Source organism: Ctenopharyngodon idella, chromosome 3, assembly GCF_019924925.1.
Source record: "Ctenopharyngodon idella isolate HZGC_01 chromosome 3, HZGC01, whole genome shotgun sequence".
Classification (NCBI taxonomy): Eukaryota; Metazoa; Chordata; class Actinopteri; order Cypriniformes; family Xenocyprididae; genus Ctenopharyngodon; species Ctenopharyngodon idella.
In genome coordinates this window covers 32,575,438-32,601,394 of record NC_067222.1, presented here as the reverse complement: position 1 = coordinate 32,601,394, position 25,957 = coordinate 32,575,438, and the positions used below count along the sequence as shown (strand labels likewise).

Here is a 25,957-nt window from a genome sequence, read left to right as displayed (position 1 = left end):
TCATCCAAGATGTCCATGTCCTTCTTTCTTCAGTCGAAAAGAAATTAAGGTTTTTGATGAAAACATTCCAGGATTTTTCTCCTTATAGTGGACTTCAATGGCCTCCAAACGGTTGAAGGTCAAAATTACAGTTTCAGTGCAGCTTCAAAGGGCTTTAAACGATACCAGACGAGGAATAAGGGTCTTATCTAGTGAAACGATCGGCCATTTTCTAAAAAAAATTAAAATGTATATGCTTTATAAACACAAATGCTTTATAAAGGAAGTGCTTCCGCCAGACCACACTTCGTATTCTTTAAAAAGCTTACGCTGAATGTCCTACGCCTTCCTTACTGTTCGTTCTGTAAGTTGAATAAGGAAGGTGTAGGAGATTCAGCGTAAGCTTTTTGAAGAATATGGAATCGCGTTCTGGTGGAAGCACTTCTGAAGCGATCATTTGTGCCTATGAAGCACATACATTTTGATTTTTTTTTCGAAAATGACCGATCGTTTCGCTAGATAAGACCCTTATTCCTCGTCTGGTATCGTTTAAAGCCTTTTGAAGCTGCACTGAAACTATAATTTTGACCTTCAACCGTTTGGAGACCATTGAAGTCCATTATAAGGAGAAAAATCCTGGAATGTTTTCATTAAAAACCTTAATTTCTTTTCGACTGAAGAAAGAAGGACATGGACATCTTGGATGACATGGGGGTGAGTAAATTATCAGGAAATTTTTATTTGAAAGTGAACTAATCCTTTAAAAGAAGTCTTGTATACTCACCAAGGCTGCATTCATTTAATTTAAAAAATACAGTAAGAACAGTAGTATTGTGAAATATTATTACAATTTAAAATAACTGTTTTCTCTATGAATATATTTTTAAAATGATCCTTCAGAAATCATTCTAATATGATGATTTGCTGCTCTAGAAACATTTTCCATTGTTATAAATGTTGAAAACAGTTGTGCTGCTTAATGTTTTTGTGAAATTGTGATGTATATTTTTTCAAGATTTTTTGATGAATAGAGATTTCAATTCATAACCCAGAATATTTAAGCTTTGTCTGTTATATCACAAAGTGCACACTTAAGCAATTGATCTTATAATCAAGCAATTGTCTATAATCAGTTCTCATGAAAAAAAAGTCAAAGTTAAGTATGTTTTATAACTATTAAATTAGCTTTTGAAGTCTATCAGGCCACAAAAATAAAACTTGAGAGTTAAAGGTGGACTCAGTAGAATTTCAAATACACTGTTTGGAAGTTAGTCGGGCCGACAGCAACAACAAACGTCTAACCAATCAGCATTAGGGGGCGCGTGACGGTCGAGGAGAGAGAACGAGCAAGAGGGAGATTTGAAAATAAGAAAAGAAAACTGCAGAACGAGAGATGGGACACAATACAAAAGAGCTCAAAAGAATATCACTGGAATGAAGGTTTATGACTGGGCAAGCGCTTTAGGACCCGTGTTTATATTAGAAAAGCTTTCTAGCGCTGGAGAGAGCTAAGAGGGAAGGCCTGAAAACAGATGCGGAGACTGCTTTAATTTCGCTTCACATGTGAGTAACGCGGTTTTGATTGTCTGGAGCTGCTGTGCTGTTGGCGATTAACAACGAATGCTTTATATTTACTCTTGTGTACTGTATGATAATTTTTTGTGCTTCCTTGTCAATCGTTCATCAACTTTTGTGAAGCATTTTGTTACACATTAGCTGTGATAAACAGAAATCCACTTGCATTGTGTGTGTAACAGTGGCTAGATAGTGAGAGTTTTGCAGTTAAACTACTGCACACTGATGACCACTAGAGAATGAGGTGTTTAGCATCATTGTTAGAGCACTCACCTCGCCTGCCAGCAGCGATCAGGCCAGGGTTTGAGACCGACTCGGAGCAGGGTGGTTGGGATTGGAGTGTGAGTTTTGGAGGCGGAGCAATAAAGAGAGGGGTGGGTTTGTTTGAGTTGATTTCAAATATCAACAGTGTTCAACAGTGTTGTTCAAAATCTACTTACCGCACCTTTAAAGCTCTTTCAGCAGGCATCAGGTAAAGATATCTGTTGTTCATGGTAAACATGATAAATCTGCATTATCTTCTCTAGAAAAAGGACGAATCATAGTCTGTTTGTCAGAAAAACATTAGTGAATGTTTAGATCTTTCATTTCACAGTCACCTGTCATCAAATTATCAGTGCGTACCGGCAATGCAATCAAAATGGCCACACAGTCCTGTTGTCGGGGACTGTGCTAAGATTTCTGGGTTTTGTTTACATTTATTTGATTGATAAATACAGGATCAACAGCAATACAAATGTATGGAAGAATAATATTTTACAAGGTCTTTGAGTGAAGTATAGTGATGCTTTGTCTCTTCTTAAGGAATCAAAGTGATCGGTGGTGTGAAAGAACTAACAGGAGAGGAATATGGCGTTTACGTCAAGAGGATCTTACCTGGTGGCATTGCTTCCAGTGATGGTAAGTTTTCTCAAAGATATTTTATCACAGTTTGAAATAGCTTTTTTGCCTTAAAATGCCCCTATTATGCTTTTTTGAGCTGTTTGTGAATGTAAAAGGTCTGCAAAGTTTTAAAGTTCAAAAGTATTCTCGTAAAATAAAGAATCAGTTTCGAACTGCTGAAACGAGTCGTCAGCAATTCCTGTCTCACTTCCTGTTGCAAACCTACGTAGGTTTTTAACAAATTTGCATAATGCCAGCCTGTGGTCTTCATTGGCTGCCCGTGAACAACATCTACATCTACATCTACTACTACCCGCCCTCAAACACTGTGGTTGTAGCTGAAGCCTGGAGGAGTTTGGTTTGTGTTGTCGACATGTCGAGAAGATGCAGTTTTCTGCGCTGTGAAACCACTTTGCATACACTTCAAAAGGATGAGGGCTCAGGCTCGAATTGATACGGTAAAACTGACACCATTGTTACTGTTCGTATCACTATGTATACAAGTGCTGAGAAGGCCTCCAAAGCTGAAATTCAGATATGGTAATCACCGTTTTGTTTCCGATACACGCTGTAAGTGGTAGACCAATCACAACAGACTGGGGCATCTGACCAATCAGAGCAGACGAAGCACTCGAAAAGGAGGAATTTAAACAGACTGAATCCTTTATCAAGCGGTTTCAGGCACTATAAGAAAAGAGGTGATTAGCAATGCATATTACAAGAAGATGCAAGTATTTTTTGACCTTGGATGCACCTAAACTTATTGTAGGAGACCTCTAAAACAAAAATAGGAACCTTCTGAAATAGCATAATAGGGGCATAATTTAAAGCATAATTTAAAACTCCTAAAAGTTTTAAACAATGTTAGAACGTCAATCAACAGTCTCTCAGAAAACAATGCAAAACCTGAAAATGAAACAGCTTAGATAGGCATGAATGTCCATGCTGGTCTAGCTGTTAGACTAGCATAATCACATTGTTACCAGCAAAACCTAAGTGGTGAGGCTAGACAACCATAGGATGTTAAAATCTGCTCTGAAGCTTAATTAAATTGCTTTGATCCGCATTATACAGCTTTTGCTAATGAACAAAGTGAATCAATCTTGTTATTATGAGTCAAATCATTTACCGTTATTGGAGATTAGCTTAACATTTAAACCAAAATCAGAATGTGAATGTGAAACATAATAGCCACATTATAATAGAACAGAAATTCGAAAGTTAAGACACAAATTAAGAAAGGAAACCGTGTCAGTGCAGCTGTTTACATTTCTGTGAAACAGATTGTCTGTCTCACTGCGTATACCTCTGCTTAAGTCTCTCACGTGTGAAGGGGAGTTTAACGTCATCTCATGTGCTTAGAGTTAATGCCCCTGACGGACTGGAATTAGAGTCTGTCTCCCATTCTGCTGCTGCCGAGCACGGGGTATATGGGAGCTTATATGGGCGCATGCGCTCTTGCTTGTTTTTAGCCCGCTCACACGATTGCTGTCAGCTCACCATTCAGAGAACTCAGCAAGCTTCCTGGCTCCTCTCTTTGGTTTGGTGGAAAGACAAATCAAGCATGCTGGTATTTAACTGGCAGGCTGATATTCTGAGGGAATCTAGACAGCTTTTCACAGTACTGGTTATCCAGAGTGACTGTAAAATCTGAAATGGGAAAAGGTGGTATTTGGCTGAAGTGCTCTGACACAGAGTAGGACATAGGTGACCCCTTGAGACTTTGCAGCTTGTTCCATTCCAGATTTGATTTGCTCTGACAAGATATCACTGAAGTGAAGGTAGAAGGGGTCAAGAAGACATAACCCTGACCTACATCTGAAAGAGGTGTTCTTAATATGTCTTACAGAAATTAAAAGATTTGAGGGCCGTATGCTGTCTCTCCTACGGCCACAGTTTGCTAAAACAAGTTGCCAAATAATGACAGTAAACGTTTTTAACATTTGAATGATAGCCATCTCTTAAACCAAAATGCAGTTTGGACATTTTTTTCTGAGCTATTTACTTTTTTTTAATGTTATATAAAGCTGTGAAACACTATCGTGTTGACGAATTTGAAGTTTATGGTCACAGTCAACAACATTAAAGTCACGGTCAATTTACAAGTAACCCTAGTGTGATGAAAGTATATATTTCACATATTTAGGTGATCAACATTAGCTGCTTATGTTATTAGTTTTTAACTTTTGATTCTTTCAAAGTGGACTACAGATTTAATGACTGCATATATTATCGTTCAAAAGTTTGGGTTCGGGAAGATTTAAGAAAATACAGTAAAAACAGTACTATTTTGAAATATTATTGCAATTTAAAATAACTGTTTTCTATTTGAATATATTATTAAATGTAATTTATTCCTGTGATCAAAGCTGCATTTTCAGCATCATTACTCCAGTCTTCAGTGTCACGTGATCCTTCAGAAATCATTCTAATATGATGATTTGTTGCTTAAACATTTCTTATTATTATCAGTTGAAAACAATATTTATGTGGAAACTGATACTTTCAGGATGAATATAAAGTTCAAAAGAACAGCATTTATTTGAAATCCTTTGGAACATTATAAATGTCTTTACTGTCACTTTTGATCCATTTATTAAATTCTTGCTAAATAAAAGTATTAATTTCTTTTGAAAAAAAAGAAGAAAAAAGCACTGATCCCAAATGTTTGAATGGCAATATATTTTATATGGAAAAAATACTAAGAATAGTATGTAATGTAGTAAATAATAGTATATTTGTCAAGTCATTTCATGGATCTTTATAGTTTTTATTTTGTAAATGCTTCATTAGGAAACCTACAGCCTGGAGACCAAATCTTGGAGGTGAATGGTGAAAGCTTGATTGGCGTGACAAGTGAACGGTACATACTGCACTCTCCTATTTTTTTATTAATTCATTTGTTCTTCTGTTCTGCTTGTATATACTTTCTGTAATGTACTTTCTTGTGTGCACTTTCTGCGATTTCACTTTTACCAGATTTTTTTTTAATTTTACCTGCAAAATTAGCCATTTGTTATTCTTTTATTACCTTCAAAACACTTGATGCCTGATTTTGTTCTTTGATTGTAGAGCGGTGGACATTCTTAGATCAGCATCCTCAACCAATCACATGCGCCTTCTCATAGCCAGAGATGAGGAAGCCAGGTAAGCCACTGATCCATCCATCATAACATCTGCTCTGAAGATCACAAACTTCATGTCTATTTAGAAATTTAAAAATTTTTAAATGCAGCTTCCAAAGAAAAAAATTGAAAATTAAGTTCAAAGCACATCAAAGCACAGTAAGCACAATTATTGAAAAAAGTATACATACGTTCAAAAGTTTGGGGTCAGTAAGATTTTTTTTTTTTTTGATTGAAAGAAATGAATACTTCAGCAAGGATGCTTTAAATTGATCAAATTTAAATGATAGTAAAGATATTAAAAATGAAAAATATTTCTATTTCAAATAAATGCTGTAAAAAAAAAAAAGCAACACTTTTCAACATTGATAATAATAAAAAATGTTTCTTGAGCAACAAATCATCATATCTGAATGATTTCTGAAAGATCATGTGACACTGAAGACTGGAGTAATCACAGGAATAAATTACATTTTGAAATATATTATAATAGAAAACAGTTATTCTAAATTATAATAATATAGACTTTAAAAACATTTAAAAAATCCTACAGACCCCACTTTTGAATGGTAGTGTATATGTAAAAATAAATACAAAATAATTATTTAAAAAGTTTAAATAGTTTGCTTTTTCTGCTTATAGTCCATTTCATTGCCAACCTTCCACTTAGTGACATTTAACCAACCTAAACTTGCCATCACTTAAACCCTCTCATCCACTGATATTGATCTATGGATGTCTGACCTGAGTATATTTCATCTGAATGTCCACCCCTTAGAAGACATGTTAAATAATTCACTGAAAGATGAATAATTTTGTTCATAAACTAGATCTGACTGAGTATTGGCAGTGCCTGTGAGTCTCTTGGCGAGCTATTCAAAGACGAGCTTCTGGCCCACAGGGCTCCATATACTGCCTCCCTCCACTGTTAACTTCACTCACTAGAGAAAACTATCAATGGAAAAGCAGCATTCCTGCTCATGGCAATGCTAGTGACGTTTTCACTTTCTAAAACTTCAGTTAAATTAGGTCTATTGTCTTTTAGTAATGAGCAATCATTTTTCAGTCATGAGCATTTTTAATTTCATGTAAAGTTGAAATGTGTAATTTTCACTTTTTTAGTTTAATAAACAGACAATTGTAAGGAAGCCATTCACAGGTTGAAGAAACTAAAACACTGTAGCTGCGTTTCCACCGCAGGAACATTCCCCAAGAACTTTGGGGTGGTACTTGGTGTGTTTCAACCGCAGAAACCAGGGTCTAAATGAAGTTCCGGGTAAAAATGTCCCTCAGAAAGTCCCTGCTCACGAAGTAGTACTTTTTCAAAGTTCAGGAACTTTCAAAACAAAGAGTAGTATGTCCAAATACATAGTATATAAAAAACAGTTAGCGAAAAGTCCCCAGATGACCTACTACTTCCATTGAGATTCTGAAGTGTGCATTCAATGGACACTTTACTATCCCATGAGGCCCCGGGAGAGGATTTATGAATGGCAGTGAAGTGACACAACGGATGCTGGTAGGTCATTTGACAGTAACAACATGGTGAATGTAGTACGTCCGAATTTCATTTATATTACCCATACCACCCAGAACATCTGGTCGCAAAGTAAATTCAAGTTCAAATGTAGTGTGCGATTTCAGACGCAGCAACATATCACGTAGGATCCCAGATGTGTTCGCTGTGTCAGTGGCATGACCGCAGTGTACTTTTGAACTTTACATACAGACAGACTGGCAGGAGATTCAGTCCCATGGCCAATGATTGTATGAATGAAGGAAAAAGGCATTGCGTGCGTGGAAATACGGAGGGAGCGAGTGCGAGAGAGAATGAGAACAGACTCACATTTTAAGCCATGATGAGATGAGTCCTTGCGTCTCCATGCTTTAATCTGCGTTCTGCCCTTAACCAATGCGCATTGAGGGGATTACGCCTCTGCCTCCATGCAAAGACCTCCGCTGCCTTCACCCGCATATCAACAACCTGGAAGTCTTCAAGGACCGAAAGACTGAGCGCAGCATTTCTGGGCTTTTGTTTGTGTGTATTTATGAGGAAGATGATTTAGAATGTGCACGTATCCTCTGTGGTTTATTGAGACAGCGCTCAAGCCTTTGAGAGTCAGCTCCTTACCATAAGCATCACAACCTTGTGTGACCTCCCTCCCTTTAATCCGCACTGATAACCCATCCTGAGGACGAAGGAAAAGGAGGAAAAAGCTCTTTTTGCATTGCAACATGCACTTCGAAAGCTGTCACTTTGAGTACACCTAGATATTTTGGGCTTAGAGTAAATATGAATCAACTCTGCATGGAGGAACACAAAGAATTATGGGTCTAGTTATTAAAGGCTTGGCTGTCTTTATATAGTCTTCTGAACACATAGTCGCTTTGTATTGTGGTTAAAACAAGCAACGATCTGGGATCACTCAGGGACACCTGCATGTAGGTAAAGAGGCCAGTGGCTGAGGCTGTGCACCAGTGCGTAATGAACACATGTCCATAACTGAATAAGATTTGAGTGACAGGACATTTCTGTTGACCTATATCTGACATTCAAGAGGTGTCTGGGGGAAAATGGACTGGGATGCAGATGGAGGGGAATATTTAAATAGATTGTAGATAGTGCCCAGCCTAACTAAAGGGAACTCAGCATGTTTATTTTTACTCAGTAGGCTTATCACAAAATCTGTTTACGTTGTTTTATCTTTCAGTAACAGTACAATGATTTGATAGTACCAGTGGTTTTCCAGCAGAAGTATTTATGAATTTGTTGTCATAGTTTTAAACTATAACATAGTTTTATATCTAAAACATAGTTTTATATCCATCTATCCATCTATCTATCTATCTATCTGTCCGTCCGTCCGTCCGTCCATCCATCATTAAAAATGCTAATGCATGAAAAATGAAAAAAAAAAAAAAATTTCTGGCACATATAATAATACATTTCTTAAAAGTGAAATGGATATTATTTTGTTGTAGGAGCAATGAAAATTTTAGCAGGGAAAGTACAATTTTGAATTACTGGCCAGTCAAAAACCACCTTATTGTCGAGCCTTATATTGGAATTGGCATCAGCTATTAAAAAAATAATATCAGTCAACCAGACTACTTGTAGCAGATAAAAGGTTTAGAGTAGATTTATAACATTGGCCACCCAGGTGAAAAAAAAGTACATTTCTGTAACGTACTTAAAGTGCTCTATATTCGTGCACTAATTTTGTACTTAATATACTAAAAATTCTTCTTTAGTACTTCTTAAGATAATCTTGAGAACATCAAAGTGTACTAAAATGTGCTTTTTTATATACTATCTCTGTATTTAAAAAATGTATTTAGATACCACTTATAGTACATTTGAACCCATAGTGTACTACAAGTGGTAACTAAATATATTTTTTAAATACAGAGATAGTATATTAAAAGCACATTTTAGTTCATATTTCGTGGTGTCTCAAAATAGCACAGTTGAGTACACTTAGATGTTCTTAAGATTATCTTAAGAAGTACTAAAGAAGATTTTTTAGTATATTAAGTACAAAATTAGTGCGTGAAAATAGAGCACTTTAAGTACATTGTAGAAGTGTACTTTTTTTCCACCTGGGCATGCTTTTTCATTCTTGTAATGATGTAGAATATTTTAATCACTGAATTCAGCCCTCTAGAGAATACTTATATCTGCTTAGAGTATATTTGGATTGTGCAAATAACATTCCTGAGTCCTTCACATTCCCTCCAAAACGAATTAACTGACATGATATTATTTTGGAATAGTGCAAGCTGTTACATAATCTGAGCGAAGTAAGGACTGTTATGTCATTTAGGTGTCTAACGGTTTTGTTTTGTATTATGTTTTTGAAGGTTTCAGTTTTTTTCTTAGTTGATTGCATTATTGTTATTTCCTCTTTTGTCATTGTGTAGGCGAGAATTTGCAGAGCTCCTTGAAAAATATGGCTCAAACGGAAGCACGGGATCTACCAGGAATTCTCCTATTCAGCAAAGTATGTATATTCTCAAGTTTACGTGAAATGACTTTACATAATTTAAAGCCATTTTTTTGTGCTCTGGTTTGGAATATCTCTCTTTCCTAACCTCACTACTTCCTGACATAACAAAGGTTATGAAATGCTGATTCATGCAATATGATCCTCACAACTGGCTAACAAACAGGAGGAAAAGAGAAAGAAATTCACATCACATCTCTTCATCATCATCTCTAACCTTTGTAACTTCTACATTTATACTCATTCTCAAGTGTGAATGTAAAACAGGAGACATACAAACTGCGAAAAACAATCTCTCTTTTTTTTGGGGCTCAAGTCAATTATTATTATAATGTTTGGGGGAGAAATAAATCAGCCCTTGAAAATGGCTTAAGACAGCGCATTTGTCCATTATGCAATTTTGAACATCTGTTTCTGCCGGAGGAAAGGCACTCCACAGGAAAAGTTCTTGAGAACGGAGCGTCTGCTCAGTGTACTGGCTGCTCAGTCTTATCCCTGCTCTCCCCTCTGTGTAGAATATTCTAATGATGTAACTTGCTTTAAGCACAGCAAAGAGTTTAATTTAAGTCTTTAATTTAAAAGTGCAAATGAGAGCTTTATGGTCAGATGGCTTCGTCTGGACATTTTGTATGTTTGTTTTTGACAGTAATGAAGTTTCCGAGACTTGCAAAACTTGAAAACTCAAAGAATGCTCCACACATGACAACGTCTCTTGGCTTCAGTACAGCTTTATATATCTATATATATATATATATATATATATATAGTCTTTGAAGGGATTTTTTGTTTATTTTTTTCAGTTTTTGCTACATTATACAACAGATAGCTTAAACAAACAGCATTTCAAGAGTTCTAATATTAACTCAGCAATATTGCTTAAATAAAAATTGTGGGTTACAGAAGCCACTGTTTTTGAAATGGATAAATTTATGGATTGTGTTACTGCCCTCTGGTGGTTATATACGCTTGCATAATTTCTAACTACCTAGTGTTATGTCAAGTTTGATCAGGCATTTTGTAATCACTAAATCTTGCTTTTTGTGCTAAAGCAGGCAGATACTTGGACAGCACATCATCAGGGTCTTCGTCCAGATCTCAGAGTCCTCTGTTGCTTAGTCCTGCTGGATCTCAGAGTAATTACAACACAGGACCCTTGCTACGCTCCCTAAGGTACTGAAAACCAATTACTTAATCTAGAGTTGTTTAACAGTTTATTTTGACCTTTAGCCCCATGCTGTACTGCAGTAATAATTTTAAGTGTGTGTGTGTGTGTTTGGTTTCAGTCACCCAGGTGAAGGGGTGATTCAGCTGATATCAATCGCTCGCTCCTGCAGTCTGGGTATTACCATTGGAGGAGGCTCCAACAGACCTGATGGCCCTGCAGTTTTCATCCAGGAAGTGCTGTCTGGAGGAGACTGTCATCGGGTGAGAGATTGGCTCCCTTTAACAAAACTGTGTGCCTGCATGTATTTGTGCATAATTCTGTGTTAGTGTTTTCACGCAGAAATTAGGATTGATCAAGGATCAGTAATTAATTTGAACTGCAGATTTTGCAGTGCAGTCTGATTCCTGAACTGACTCATTCTTTCAGTAAATAGAAAACATAAGGTGCGTAAGAACTAATTTATGCAATTATTAATGAAATTCAGAGTTAGAGTGAGAGCAAATGAGTGGGATATGTCACACAATTCGGGGAAGTGTTTAGTCTGAGCTGGAGAAAGAAACAGATTATAAACCTCCGGGAATCTTGCCCTCAAGGCATAGATCACTCAGCTTTTTACACCTTACCATTAAGCTCCAACACATTTAGCCATCTTTATCGCTGAGGAGGTTAGGATTTAAGTGTCAGAATGCCAGACTACTACGTTATAGCCTGAGCCAGTTCAAAGGTTTCCTCTTAAGTAGGTAGGTAGTAGGTAGTAAGTAGGTATCTCCTGGAAATGATCTAATTTGAGTAATTTATCCCCTGCTTTACATTGTTTTCCTCAGTAAGTGTTTTTCCTGATAGACACAATAGTTAAAGACTCCGCCTGGGCTGTTCAGTGTATGGACAGTGCTGTCACAGCAGACTGCAGAGGTCGGGGGCACAGAAGGCCGTCTAGGGCATCACCCTCCCTGTGGAAAATAAAACTTTCGGAGGGGAGGGGAGCTGTATTATTCACCTATTGTGCTGAAACTCAGATATTCAATATCGCTTAGATTTTCAGTGTCAGATTGTTGGCCATCTGTAACACCTATTATATAAGGTCCCTTGTCTGTTTTGAATCATTTAGCTAGAACCAATGATCATAACTTTCAATTATAAATATTGTTACCATGTTTTTGGTTTGATAGCCATTCGTTGGATTTTTTTTCTTAGTTTTAGTGTTTACTTACATATTAGTGGTGTCTCCATCGCTTTTACTGTTGCTCATAGTTAGAACTTAAAATTTGGTCAAATCATGTGACTTATTGAGGAGAGGAATGCTGCAATAATTAACTGAATCAGTATTTAATCTTACTCAGTATTTTTTGTGTGTCTTCCAGTAAAAATACACAAATGTTCCAAAGTTCGGTGTAGATACAGGGTCTGAGTAAGCATTTTATTTGAACTAACCAGTAGGACATAAAAAGGTCACAATTATTTGCCGATATTGATATACAACTCTGATATCCAGCTTAGTTTTAATGTAGGAGCGGACATTTGTAACTTGAGTGTGCAAGGCTTTCTGTTATTTTTAGCTGTACAAAACAGCTTGTTATGCTACTTAATATTGCAAACTGGCTTTTATTTTAATGTATTGTCATAATTATAAACACACTGGATTGTAGTGCAAATTGTTTCACTGTTTACTGCAGGTCTTGTATTTATTTACCTATAGTGGCTAATGAATCAGAACTCTCACACATTCACAGAAAATAGCTTACTTCTGTGTTGCAAAATAAGGTGGATATAGTGCATCCCTAAATCATCAAGCTGTGGAAATGGTTGGGAGTGGATTGGATTCACTTGAATCTGAGATTTTTGGCACAGTTGTGTATAGTTTTAGTGACTTTGGTGTCTCTGAGGGGATGGAGTTGCTGTAGTGGTGTCCTCTGTGACATGAGAGAGGTCTCCACCTGGTGATGAGTAGTGCAGTGGGTTATGTTCCTGCTGATGCTGTTTGTGCAGCATTCTGAAACTGAATGTCTGCCAAGAATTGTGACTGATCAGCAACATTTAGTAAGGATCTTCATTCCTTTGGCCTTGTAGGATGGACGGCTTAGACCTGGAGATCAGCTTATCGCCATTAACAAGGAGTCGTTGATAGGAGTCACATATGAGGAGGCCAAAAGTGTGCTCAATAAAGTGAAATTCAGGTATTCACTCTGGTTTATGTAGCTTTAAGTCTTTTGATCAATATTCAATAATTAATCGGTATCATTGTACTTATTTCTTTTATAGAATTTATTTCTTTTGTCCCTGTTCTTTGCCCTTGAAGTCAGGAACCAGTGGTGGATATTGCCTTCATCCCAGGAAAAGGACCTTTTTCCAACAGCCCGTTGTTGCATAATGGGGTTCAGAGGGGGGTTGGGAACGGATACAACTCCAGCCGGTTAAAGGTTCATGTCCGATCTCCTGAGGTGAGTGTTTACTAGTGTACAGATCACGTCATGTCTCTGTATAATTAGTATGACACCAAAGTCTTATTGTGTACATTATACACAGGCAGTTTCTGTGTTATGGCCTTTTTACTAAGCAAAGCAATGCTTCATAACTTTCTTCTCATAGATGCGACAAGAGGAAACAGTTCCGGTGCTTTCATCCTCCCTGGAAATCTGCCCTCCAGACATACAGGTTTCAGGTACATGTCTCAAAGGTTGACTCGTATGTCTAACACCCTTAACTTTATCTTAATAAGCTTTACAGCTAGTTTCCACCCTTTCTCATCACCCACATGAGCAGTGCAGATTTTGTTATTTATAAGGCTCATATTTCCCTTTTGAAAGGAGTACTCTAATTTCATAACCTTTCAAAACATGTACATTTTGTGCAAGGTAATCACAAGATCTCTGTGTGCCTTTTATATCATATTACAAAAAAAAAAATTATAGTAAAAAATATTTAAAAATTATTTTAAACAGATACATTTACTTGAGAGGCAAAATTGCGTAGAAACATTTGGGGTCATTAAGATTTTTAAGAAGTCATCTTTATTCAACAAAAATTGATCAAAAGAGAGAGTAAAGTCCTTTATAATGTTACAAAACATTTTATTTTTAACTTTTTATTCATCAAGGAATCAGTGGCGTGCAAGTGCAGGATCATGAATACAGGAAGAAGTTGCTCTCTTAGTTACTGTATCTTACAGATTGCACCTTGTATCTCAGTGGAAGTAGCATCCAAAATTAACCAGTGCTCAGAGAAACAGGATTTCTTGCAAAGCAATTATTTATTTTGAGAGAGAAAGATTGGGGATTAGTCAGTAGCGGTGTTTGGATATTAATCAACGGCAAGTTGCAAAGTAATCTCTCTGTGCTCCGGGGGTCGGGCATGTATGTGAGGTGTTTAAATTACACAATCAAATTCTAGAAGACGTAACAAAGTAAAGGAAGAAGGCCTCTTTCATGTCAAGTCAGATAGTGCTCTTATCTCAGTTCACAGTAGCTGTCTAGTACAGATTGGTTTGCCATGCATAATGTGTAATCCTTTCTTGGGGCACAAAACGGGATTGATAAATTGTTATAGAAACCATACAGAGAAAGCCACTTAAGTCCATTTTATGCTATTAGATACTTTGAAGAAGCTATCTGTGTGGATGTTAACATGTCAAGTCACTTTACTTGACACTGAGATCTTTGTATGCTTAAATAATGCCCAGAAAATGCTTTACCTTTGTGTTTATCTGCATAGAGACCCAAATTGTATTTTGACACTTGCGAACATATCCAAAATATCTGAATATCATGTATTAGATGCAAAATACCAAACCAAGTGGAATTTGAAAACAAATGATGCTAGGCCTTTCTCAGAATAAACAGAATAACTGCAATTAACTATTTTATCCAAGTTCATTTTTATGTATCAAGTGCATAAAACAGTTTTTGACTTAATTTTAAACAGTATATCTATTGTTTTAACTTTTTTTTTTTTTAAACGTGTTTTTAAAATAAATACCTTTTGGTTTGATATTTTGTTATTTTGACATTCAGACATTTTCAAGTGTGGCTTCAGTGTCCAAATACATTTTGGTGTCACTGTATTTAACATTCATACTATGAATGCATGTCAGGCCCACTGAGATGTGCACCATGCACCCATCAGGCTATCCCTGTCCCAGAGCTTAAGGTGCAGAAGTTAATCTAGACCTGATGTAAGCATGCCTGACTCGCCCTTGAACTCTCTATGGTGTTGTGTTTACAGGCACAGTGATCTAATCGTTCATGACATCTATAAAGTGTACAGTGCTTAATTACCCATTTATACAGACTAGCCGATAAAATCTTATAAGAATAAGGAAGATCTGTCTTATCTGAATTAAATAGGCACTGTAATCCTGCATAAGCCCTTCTGGGTGTCCTTCCTAGAAAGGAAGACTGGGTGTGCTCAACTCAGCTCATGCTTATCTTCATTCGTTGTCATTCTTTAATCATTGTGATTTGTAGAGATGTGGAGATTGTAATAGTATGCTGCTATCCATGGAAAATGATGTTTGCACCCTAACATACAAGCTGACTGTTGTTAGTTAAATTAATGTACTACACTAGGCTAAACATGACACATTTATATAAGTTGATGTTAAGTTTATAAGTGCTTATGTTGTCGGATTTTGAGCTTGGCTACTGGATAGTTGAATTTTTAATACCATATTGTTTTTAAAGAGATAGCTCACATAAAAATAAACATTTTGTCATTATATACACACCTGTATGATGTTCCCCATATCGCTTGAAGAATATCTGGGCTCCAAAGTGAATGGGGACTGGGGCTGTCAAGCACTGAAAATGACAAAAAAAGCACCAAAAGCCATCATAACAGCCGTCTAAATGAATTATGTGCTATATCCCAAGTCTTCTAAAATCATATAATAGCTTTAATAATTTTTTACTGATAATCTTCCTCTCCGTGATGCTCTGAATGTACTACAAATGTCCTAGGGACTACAAAATAATGACAAAATGCCATTTGTGTTGGGACCTCAAATCTAATGTTGCCATATTTAGTTTGAGAGTACTGGGAATATGGCACTAGCGTGGTGAGTCCCCATTTACTTTCATGACAAGGAAAACTGGCCAGAAAATTCTTCAAAAATTCACCTTTTGTATTTTTTTCCTTTTGTAAGAAAGGAATTTATATGCATTTGAACAACATTAGGGTGAGCAAATTGACAGAATCCATATTTCGCTGAACTATCCCTTCGATTAATAGTTACGCTACAAACATATCTGGCTTTCCACATGCTTGCAATTCTGGTGGAACATTCATAGAAGCGCCATTAATCTGGATTGTTTTAGTTGTCCTGGATTGTGTACCATCAGTACCACCTGTTAAATCCACTCCCCCTGTGCGAGCTCCCTGCTGTGCGTGTTGGTCCTGAATTACCAGCATTGAACCTGTCTGAGTCTGCGTGAGTTTGACGTGTCTGAGCTCAACCTGTCAGTCATGAGCGTCAGAAGGCAGCTAAATCCTCTGCGTTGCTTAACAATACGCACGCCACAGAAAGCACTGGCGTTAATACCTCTCTTTCTCAATCGCTATCTCTCTCGCCCCCTCGATTCAAATCCCTCACACAGTTCATAATCTTTATTGTATTAATATAATACCCATTCATTTGAGCTCCCAGACAATGAAAAAACACATTAAGGCCACGTTTTCCAAAGCAGCTAACTAGCTCTCATCACTAAATGCTGTAATGTGAGTATGACTCTTAAAGTAGGTGTTTTACTGTCCCACTTTCCCTCTCAGCCTCCACTGCACAGAGACCAGCCACTGTTTCCAAACCCAAGATCTCGCTGGACCCCCACATACGGCTCAAATCAGAGAAGCTTGATTTGGTAAGCCTGGTTTACACAAACAGTTTTGCATGTGTATAAAGAGTTTTTTTCAACCCACTTTGTATTGTTACAATGTCGGTATATGTAAATGAACAGTGTGTACTCATTCTCTGTGTTACCTGGACAGAGAAATTCATGTTTATTTGTCAGCATCTTTTGACAGCTCCATGGCTTTTGTGAAAACTACAGGTAACACTTCCGCATTTTTGTAACTTCGCCCACATTCAGTCAGATCAACAGAGGGTTATTAACAGAACAGTTATTGTAAGGGTAGGTTTATCACTGAAAATTGTATCGCACTCACCCTCGTGTCGTTTTACACCCGTAAGACCTTCGTTCATCTTCGGAACACAAATTAAGATATTTTTGATGAAATCTGAGGGTATCTGGTCCACACATAGGCAACAACGTCACTGCACCTTTGACGTCCAGAAAGGTAGTTAAAAACATGGTTAAAATAGTCAACAGTGGTTCAACCTTAATATCATGAAGTGACGAGAATACTTTTTGTGCGCAAAAACAAAACAAAAATAAGGACTTTATTCAACAATTTGAACCATCGTCATATGTAGTGAACTCAGTGCAGGCTTCCTTGTTTACGTCCGAACGCCAACTCAGTATTAGCCAAAAATAAATACTGTTATTTAGGGGTAAATGTTTTATTGAGAAAAATTAATGAGTGCAAATTTTATTCTCTTCATATATTTTTGCATTATTTATGACTGCAATGACATTGTGCTTTGTACCTGTAATGACAAGATTAGTCCCAGCAGTTCAGAAAACATAAGGTGAATTTAAAAGGTTAATCCTCATTGGAATCTGCACAAATTACTTCAGAAAAGGAGCCTGTATCTCAGTGCAAAGTAACTGACAGAGTGCTTATGAAGATAACCTGTCATATCCCAGTGTCACTTTCCTCATAGATCTCTGTCTCTGCTCTTTGTTATGGTGCAGTTGTTTAGCAGAGATTTAATTTAATCCTGCTGATCCCGGGGCTGACCCTAATCTACCGGTCCATTAATAGGATTAGGTCTCAATGGACGAGAGCACTTAAATGTGGACTAAAGGCACAATGAACACTATATTGTGTTGCACAAACAGGTATTTGACATGGTGCAAAGTTTTCAATGTGACTTTATACTGTTCATTGCACTGTTCATCACATTATTCAAGCAGATATTGTATCTGGTACAGGACAGTTTTCCTGTCATTGGTGTTTAAACACTATGTCTTATTTTTGTGGTAGTATCAGATTGTAGGTTTGAACTTAATCTGATTAGCCTTATTAATGCCTTTTGAACTCTTATGGACCGACCAAAAGCCTGGATTTATTGTACGCCACAGACTTCACCTCTGTTACCACACTGCCATCTTGTGTATGTGGCAGTAACATGACTCTTTTCAAGCTTGACTGGATACTGTACAGTCGGAAAGCAATCACAGTCATCAGTTATTTTTTAAGGGGCCAGACTTGGTTGAATATGCCTGAAGCACTATAATGATGAAGGTTTTTGACAGTTTGATCATATTGCAGGCTCTGTCGTACCTGGGTCTGGATGTAACAGATGAGAAGAAACGGCAGCTCAGAGAGAGTCTCACTACAGACCCTCAGGGAACGGTCTCATATGGAGGTATAGATTAATAATTTACACCTTTATTCGGCAGCTGGTCCTCAGTTAGTCAACTACTGTAGATGCAGGATCAAAATGATTGAATTTTCACAATCATTTTGATGTGAACTTATATTCCCATATTCATCACATATTTCAATACTGAAAATGAATCTAAAACAGCAACCCTTTTAATCTGAAGTGCCATTTTTAATATTTCCTCACTTTCAAATCACCAGCATGTGCACATGAGACCCACTGGATAGGCAGTTTACTTGTTCACTGTTCACTGTTAAGAGTGTTAGGCTTCCATAGAGCTTATAACTAAGTAAAACAGGTTGCATGGCGAAGAAAAAGGATTACTGCAGTTTAACAAAAAAAAAAAGAAAGAAAAAAATGATGGAGTTTAGCACGCAATGCGTTGGAATTCAACATTACTGAAAAAAAGAAAGAAAAAAAAGTAATATTAATCTCTCTTGTATTCATCGTTCGGATGCCAATGATTACCAACCTTCAGAGGTTACCAACCTCTGAAATAACCACTGGAAATAATCGCATTTTGACATGAACGGAAATACCCCTTTTAAAAAGGGAATCATGTTCCATATTTGGATATTGGGCTTGAGTTTAGAATGAGTTTTTAGAGACAGATTGTCAGGGGGGAAAAAATTGGGTTCAGTACAAACTTAGACAGCTAAGTATATTTCCAGGCTGCTCATGACAGGGAGTTACGCTCCACCGCCGAACTCCTCAGCAGGAAGATGCCACCACAGCAAATCCTGATCAAAGCGTATGTGGTGGAGCAAGAGTTCTGCCTGTTTTCTTGTACTTCAGCTGTGCAAACACTTAGAGCAAGGGCAAGAACATAAATATTCCCCCTAGATGCTCTTTCTCCTGTTATGAGGAATATTCTGGGTAGATTTAGCTGAGTGAAAGGAGAAGAGAATATAAGGCACCCAATTTTCTGTTTAGCAAGCAAATGTTGACCTGAAATCACATGTTTTCAAATCTACACTGAGACTGGTCAAAAGTTTGGAATAATTAAGATTAAGGTTGCATTTATTTGATCAAAAACACAATAAAAACAGTGATTCCTCTGATTTTATTTATTTATTTATTTTTTTAAATCTTACTTTCCCCAAACTTTTGAATAGTAGTGTATCAGAGTTTCCACAAAATTATTAAGCAGCTGTTTTCAACATTGATAATAATCAGAAATGTTCTTGAGCATCAAATCATCATATTAGAGTGATTTCTGAAGACTGGAGTAATGACTGATGAAAATTAAGCTTTGTAATCACAGGAATAAATTACATTTTAAAATATATTCAAATAGAAAACAGTCATTTTAAATTGTAAAAATATTCACAATATCACTGTTCTTATTGTATTTTTGATCAAATAAATGCAGCCTCTGTGAGCTGTGACTGACTTCTTTCAAAAACATCAAAATTTTTTAATAAATGATTTTGATTCTATAATTGCAGAATGATTTTTATATTTCTAGTGCAATTCTTGGCTATTTCTAACTATGCCTCTGTTTCCTTAATAAGATTTTGTGGAAGCCACCCGCAGTGTTTATCAAGAGAAGCTGGAGGAGGCGGGACTGGGAGAGGGGCCCTTTATGTTCTCCTATCAGGAAGCAGCTAGTTTGATGGACACCTCTGCCTTTCATTCCCCAGTAAGTAGACCCGCAGGATTTAGTATCAGAGTGCTTAACTTTGATTTGGTCTAGACTTCGGCACAATCCTCAGAGCACCTCCTCACATTTGAGACTTCGCTTTCTCCTGAAGCTGAGCATGTCGGGAGATTTACTTAGGGTTCTTAAAGGAGCTTTTCTCCTGCTTAGAAAAGTTATCAAAGCTGTCTTTTAAGCCCTTAAATGCTTCATTTGTCAGAGTTTGCCTGTTCTGTAGCCTGTGCCTTTGGATTTGTCTTACATAGATGTATGAGCACTGAATTGGTCTTGGTTTTAATGTAGTTTTTTCCCAGATGCCAGAAGCAGGGTAACGCATTTGTGAAAGAGTTGTTTTAGCAGTGTCACTCTCTCTTTCAGACCTACGAGTCAGAGTGCAGCTACAGCAGTGAGGAACTGGAGGAGTTTCAGACTGAAGTCAAACAACTCCAGCTACAAATGAAACAACTCAAGGTGAGTACTGAAATAAACAGGTGTAGCTGAATTGTGTTGCTTCCTTCCATCAATATACAAGTTTAGGACTATAAATGCTGACTGCGGAGTCCAAAATGAACACTCTCTAAGTGCCAAATTCAAGGCAAAATAGGCTTTGGTGAGTAAATTAATTAGGAAGTACGATATAATACATGAAGTCAAATTGTAAGAATGATAGTCTGACCTTGACTGACTCACTTAAGAAAACACCTGTCGCATCTCAAACAACTTTTACCTCAGTGGAAAACTTAACATCATGTTTGTCTGCCAAGTTCTTTCCTCTACAACTCCATATTCCAACACATGTGGAATATTCCTTACTTAAAGCCACAAAGTAAAAAAACAGAATATGGAATAAATAGAATAGACAGAAAGAAATAATTAAAGAAATAAATAATGCAAAATTACGGAAGCTCATTTCCACCACATAAGGAAAAAAACTGGTAAATAATTATGACATAAAAAGTCAAAATTATGACATACTAAATCATAATTCTGAGATTATAATATCATAAATATCACATTAAAAGTCGAAATTATGACATACTAAATCATAATTATGAGATTTAAAAAGTCATAATTATGACATAAAAAGTTGAAATTATAAGAAAGTTTTTATTATGACAGTCATAATTATGAGATGAAATATTAGATGAGAAATATAGATATTGTTTCATATCTATGATATACAAAAGCATGATTTTTTCTTATGTGGCAGAAATGGGCTTCCATAAAAACTAAAGTTTCATGTCGGTGCCTCGTGGGCAGCGTGCCGACATATAGAGCCATTGTGGTTTGGGCGACCCGAGTTCGAGTCCCGGCTCGCATACCTTTCCTGATCCCGTTCCCCTCTCTCTCTCCCACCATGCTTCCTGATACTATCCTATAAAGGCAAAAAATCGCTAAAAGTAAATCTTTAAAAAATAAATAAATAAATGTAGTTTCCTAACCTATAAGAAATGTTAGTGGTCGGTACATTTTATCTATGTGCACACTTAAAATAAATTAGCATTTACATTACAGCAGATGCTTTTATCCAAAGCGACCTACAAGAAAGAAACAAAGCAATTCATCAAGGAGTCAACAATATTCATAATAAACGATGCCAGGTATTTTTTTACAACTAGATTAGTACGCAAGCTAGAGAAGAGAAGAAATGCAGAGAACATTTTTTGGGTGTGTGTGTGTGTAAGTGCATTGGTTTAAGGGTGTGGGGTACTTAATTCACACATCATTGGTGTGGCAGAAAGTTAATTTTGGACTCTGGTTGACTTTCCATACAATTTTGCTAGACTACAAGGCCCCACACATGACATGCAGGGCCACAACAAATGATATCGTGGCTACAACAAATGATTTATTTCCTGATGTTGGGCAAATTGTGGCCATGGTTTAACTAAATTAAAACAAGAGTACAAATTAGTACAATGTGGCCACAAATTAATAAGTTGTGGGATCAAATTCTTAATTTGTGGCCACAATATCTATTTTTCTTCCACGTGTCATGTACAAGACAGAGCTGAACATCTGTGACGAAAGATTTTGTGACATGAACATCCATTGCATTGCTCTCAGGTGTTACTGAAAGACACAGAAGACAGTAAGAAGACTCTGGAGGAGGAACTGCAGAAGACGGCTGAGGTAAAGCCTGGGGAGTCTCAAATAAATTTCTTCAGTGTGACTAATCTTAAATGCCTCAAAATATGACATCCAAGTATTAAGAGGCATGAGAGCTGATTTAATACATCGACACTTTGTGATGCCCAGTTTACCTCATTATATTTGTGCATACCAAATATATACTATCACAACATGAGCATCTGAGCATTTAAGACATTTATCCACCCGTCAATTTGTGTGTTCCCTTATTTCCGTGTGTGGATGAAACAGAAGGCCACGGCTACAGTGGAGGAGAATAAGTGTCTGAAGAGTAAGCTGCAGGTAGCAGAGGCTGTTCAGAGACAGACTAACAGTGCCGAACAGGACTATGAGGAGGTCATTCAGCTCCTGGAGGCTGAAATCAAAGATCTGAAGAACCAGCTAGCCGGAAAGAAACAGAGAGGACTTGAGGCTACTAAGGTAAATGTTCCTCTTTCATCACATCTCTCTGTTTGCTGAAGAATTATTCATATTATTTGTAAGAAATTTACAAGATGATGCAATGACTGAAAACTTTTTGGAATGAGTTGCCAGGTGATTGTTATCTAATACAACACAGTCCTGTTTGTGATGAACACTTTAAACAGTGCTATTTTAGTATTATTTATACAGTATTATAGTATTTATGAATATTTTAAATTAGCTTTTATTTTTTACTTTTTCAATTTTAATTTTAGTTTGTTTTAGTAATTTTATTTGTGCTTTTTTGTCATTTTTATTAGTTTTTTTTAATATTTCTATTTAGCTTCTATTTATTTTTTATTTCACTTTTTAGTTTTAGTAATTTTATACTTCAGCTAAAACTGATTTTATTTTGCTTTAGTTGCCAACATTTCAGATTTTTTTCTGAAGTTTTTCTTCTAAGAAGTATATTCTATTTTATGTCAGCTTTATTTCAATCAACGAAAATTATTTTAATAGTTTATGGATACATTTACATGACAACAGTGTACAGTGTACAACAGTTCCTTCGCGGTCTTGAAAAGTTTTGTGTACAGACGACAGCATTGTTAAAACGATCCCCGTTCAAATGGATCTTTGAAAAGACTTGACTAAAAGACTAAAAAGAAAAGAAAATACTAAAAACGCTGTATTATGCTGCCAGGCCAATAGTTGGCGATGTCACTTTGTCAAGAAACACTATGCGCCTGCGCACTAGACATGTGCCGATATTCGGTAATACACGGAGTACACGGGCATCTCCAGTGAATGACAGCCCCGATACACCCTCCCCTGATCCCCGACCCTGCCTGCCAGCTCGCAGCTGAGGCCAAAGAGCTTGTGGATGGTGTCCGGTAATACGATATATCACGATAATGAATATGCACCATATTGTTATCGTGGGCACTTCAAAATACCGTAAATAATAATTTATTACCAATTATTAAAATTTTTATAATGCATTTTAAGAATACTTTCCTCATCAACCGTATAAAATGCACAACACCGCTGTATTCTGCGTCAAAGGGACACGCGCACTCAGATGTAAACAAGCCCAACGTGCACGAGAAGCACATGGCGGAACGAGTGAAGGAGACGCACTGAATGAAAGTGCACGTTCACTCTCTGACAGCAGAGAGCGCTGATGGAACAGCAGAAATGCAGCGGTTACCCCGGAAACCCAGTAAACAAAGCAGCTGCACTACTGAACAGTTTTTAAAATGCTTCAAACAGCCATTCAATTTTTTTTGTATTCGCAGTGTTGTTCATCATAGCACCAAATACTTAATACTTGACAATGATCAGTTGTGTTTCTTAACTAACATTAACAAACAATAATGCCTTCTGTAACAAATGTAGCTATTGCTCAATCTTAGTTAATGCATTAACTAACGTTAAAAAAATGACACCTTATTGTAAAGTGTTACCTGTTGTTCTTTATAATTATTTTGCACTTAAATCTGTTTGAAAATTTTACTTAAACTTTTTTGTGTATTGCGTTATTATATTTAAACATTCAGAGTTCTTTTTGTTATAAGAGCAAGAGTTCTTAAACTTGTTATGCCAACACTTTTTTTGCAACTTTTTTCAATATCGTGATAATACTGTATACCGTGATAAAAGCTTCAGCAATTATCGCAACATGAAAATTTGATAGCGTCACATGCCTACTGCGCACATACACATTTTTCTACAGAGTGGTGAATACAAACAGTAAATCTACACTTTGCTGGAGAAGTTTTAATAAACTCAGTATCTTGAGCAACACAAACACAGTCCTGTAGTCCGCCTGTAGTGTTTTGGTTGTCAAGTAATCGTGCATGTCTATAGACTGAACACGTAATATGACGTCACCAGATTCATGGAAATGATAACAATATCATTTTCAAAAACTTGAACTTTAAAACCTGTTTTCAAAAGTTTGTGTTTTCAGGCCCCCAAAACACCATTGTCATGTAAATGAACAGCCAAAACGCATAAAAAGTTTTCTGTTTTTAGTTAGAAAACGGTATTGTGTAAATGTCCCCTAGTTCACAACACCAACACCAGTTTTAAAGGCCATTTTTTTCACAGGAGGATGTGATAGACCTGAACAGAAGGCTCACCGTCATTGACAGCCAGTTGAGAAAGTCTGAACTCACACGGAAACACCTGGAGATTTCCAACAAGAAGCTCCTTGGCTTTGCCCAGGTAAACACAAACCACTTTTTGACTTAAAATCTGTTGTGATCTGTTGTATCTAGGTATCAGTGATCCCTCAAAACACTAAAAACATCCAAGTTTATAATTTGCACTCTGTTTTTACAGAATGTCCACAAAGTTCTCACCAACACCAGCTTATTTGGGATTGAAAACGGGTAAGTTTCTCAAGCCTGACATGTTAAAAGTTGCAGTGGTCACCCTTATCAGTGATCATGACATCTCCTACTCATCCTACAGGAGTACACGGGCATCTCCAGCGAATGACAGCCCCGATACACCCTCCCCGATCCCCGACCCTGCCTGCCAGCTCGCAGCTGAGGCCAAAGAGCTTGTGGATGGTGTCTGCTCACTTTGCACTGAGGATCACAGTAAGTCAGAAATGTGCACTAGATCATCAACAGTTCTGGGCGTCTAATCTGAGTGGCTGCTCAAAGCTTCTCTCTTTCAGTCTGACTGTTTAAAGCCCTGTTTGAGTGGAGTGTGTTTTAAATAATCTGGCACAATGGGACAGTTTCCGGACTTTTTGATCTAATTAACTCATTTGAACTTGTTTTATTACATCTGTGATGTCATCATTATTCACAGAATGTTTGGTTGTTTTGCAGCATTACCGCAGTACGTTGAGGGATGCGTTGTGAAGGCCGAAGAGGACTGTGATTCAGAGTGAGTGCCTGTTTTTGTTGTGTTATGAAGCAATCAGCATTCTCCCCTTCAACTGCTGCTGTCAGCTGAGTTTAGCTCAGGCCAAACGTTCATTTCTCTGCCACAAAACCCTTCACTATAACTGCTGGCCTTGCAAAGTCTGTCAGTTATGCAGTTTGACAAGGAATTTAGAAAAACACCAATGCAGGTGTCACATGTCTCATTTTTTCAAACTAATGTTTTAAATGGCATTAATTATGGCATTTTGAAAGGAGATCAATCAGGGCCTTGTCATAGGGTCTATCCAAACAGAAGTGCTCAAAGGTGCATTTCAAAAGGTCCTTTGAAACAAAAACGATGAATGCTTCACACACAAGATTCTTTGCATTCTGGAAATTAAAAGGCTGTAATGACCCTTCACTTCTGCATTTTTTTTTATAGTCTTGAATTATCATTCTGAAATTTTAAATGGATTTTTGTTGTGTCGTTTACTGCATCACATACTCTATATACATTTGTTTACTGGTAAACTTTTGAACTAAGAACCATATATATATATTTGAACCATACAAACCACTCACACACACACATACAATACCGGTCAAAAGTTTGGACACATTACTATTTTTAATGTTTTTGAAAGAAGTCTCTTAT

The 25,957-nt window shown here is 36.9% G+C and overlaps 1 protein-coding gene across 6 annotated transcripts in view; it reads left to right on the top strand.

Moving 5' to 3' along the window:
* Nucleotides 1-25,957, top strand: part of si:dkeyp-72e1.9 (syntaxin-binding protein 4) — a 53,999-nt gene that overhangs the window by 22,611 nt on the left and 5,431 nt on the right. For 3 of the 6 annotated variants that reach the window (XM_051888060.1, XM_051888057.1, XM_051888055.1), the window contains exons 3-21: nucleotides 2,359-2,454; nucleotides 5,230-5,299; nucleotides 5,509-5,583; nucleotides 9,483-9,562; nucleotides 10,615-10,735; nucleotides 10,849-10,990; nucleotides 12,798-12,904; nucleotides 13,027-13,168; nucleotides 13,317-13,389; nucleotides 16,491-16,579; nucleotides 18,114-18,210; nucleotides 19,743-19,870; nucleotides 20,246-20,338; nucleotides 21,935-22,000; nucleotides 22,241-22,438; nucleotides 24,533-24,649; nucleotides 24,767-24,816; nucleotides 24,899-25,029; nucleotides 25,267-25,324. In XM_051888060.1, coding sequence (XP_051744020.1) covers nucleotides 2,359-2,454; nucleotides 5,230-5,299; nucleotides 5,509-5,583; nucleotides 9,483-9,562; nucleotides 10,615-10,735; nucleotides 10,849-10,990; nucleotides 12,798-12,904; nucleotides 13,027-13,168; nucleotides 13,317-13,389; nucleotides 16,491-16,579; nucleotides 18,114-18,210; nucleotides 19,743-19,870; nucleotides 20,246-20,338; nucleotides 21,935-22,000; nucleotides 22,241-22,438; nucleotides 24,533-24,649; nucleotides 24,767-24,816; nucleotides 24,899-25,029; nucleotides 25,267-25,324 — 1,933 coding nt within the window. The remainder of the gene's footprint in view (nucleotides 1-2,358; nucleotides 2,455-5,229; nucleotides 5,300-5,508; nucleotides 5,584-9,482; nucleotides 9,563-10,614; nucleotides 10,736-10,848; nucleotides 10,991-12,797; nucleotides 12,905-13,026; nucleotides 13,169-13,316; nucleotides 13,390-16,490; nucleotides 16,580-18,113; nucleotides 18,211-19,742; nucleotides 19,871-20,245; nucleotides 20,339-21,934; nucleotides 22,001-22,240; nucleotides 22,439-24,532; nucleotides 24,650-24,766; nucleotides 24,817-24,898; nucleotides 25,030-25,266; nucleotides 25,325-25,957) is intronic. The other 3 variants (XM_051888059.1, XM_051888058.1, XM_051888056.1) reach the window with 2 other exon arrangements.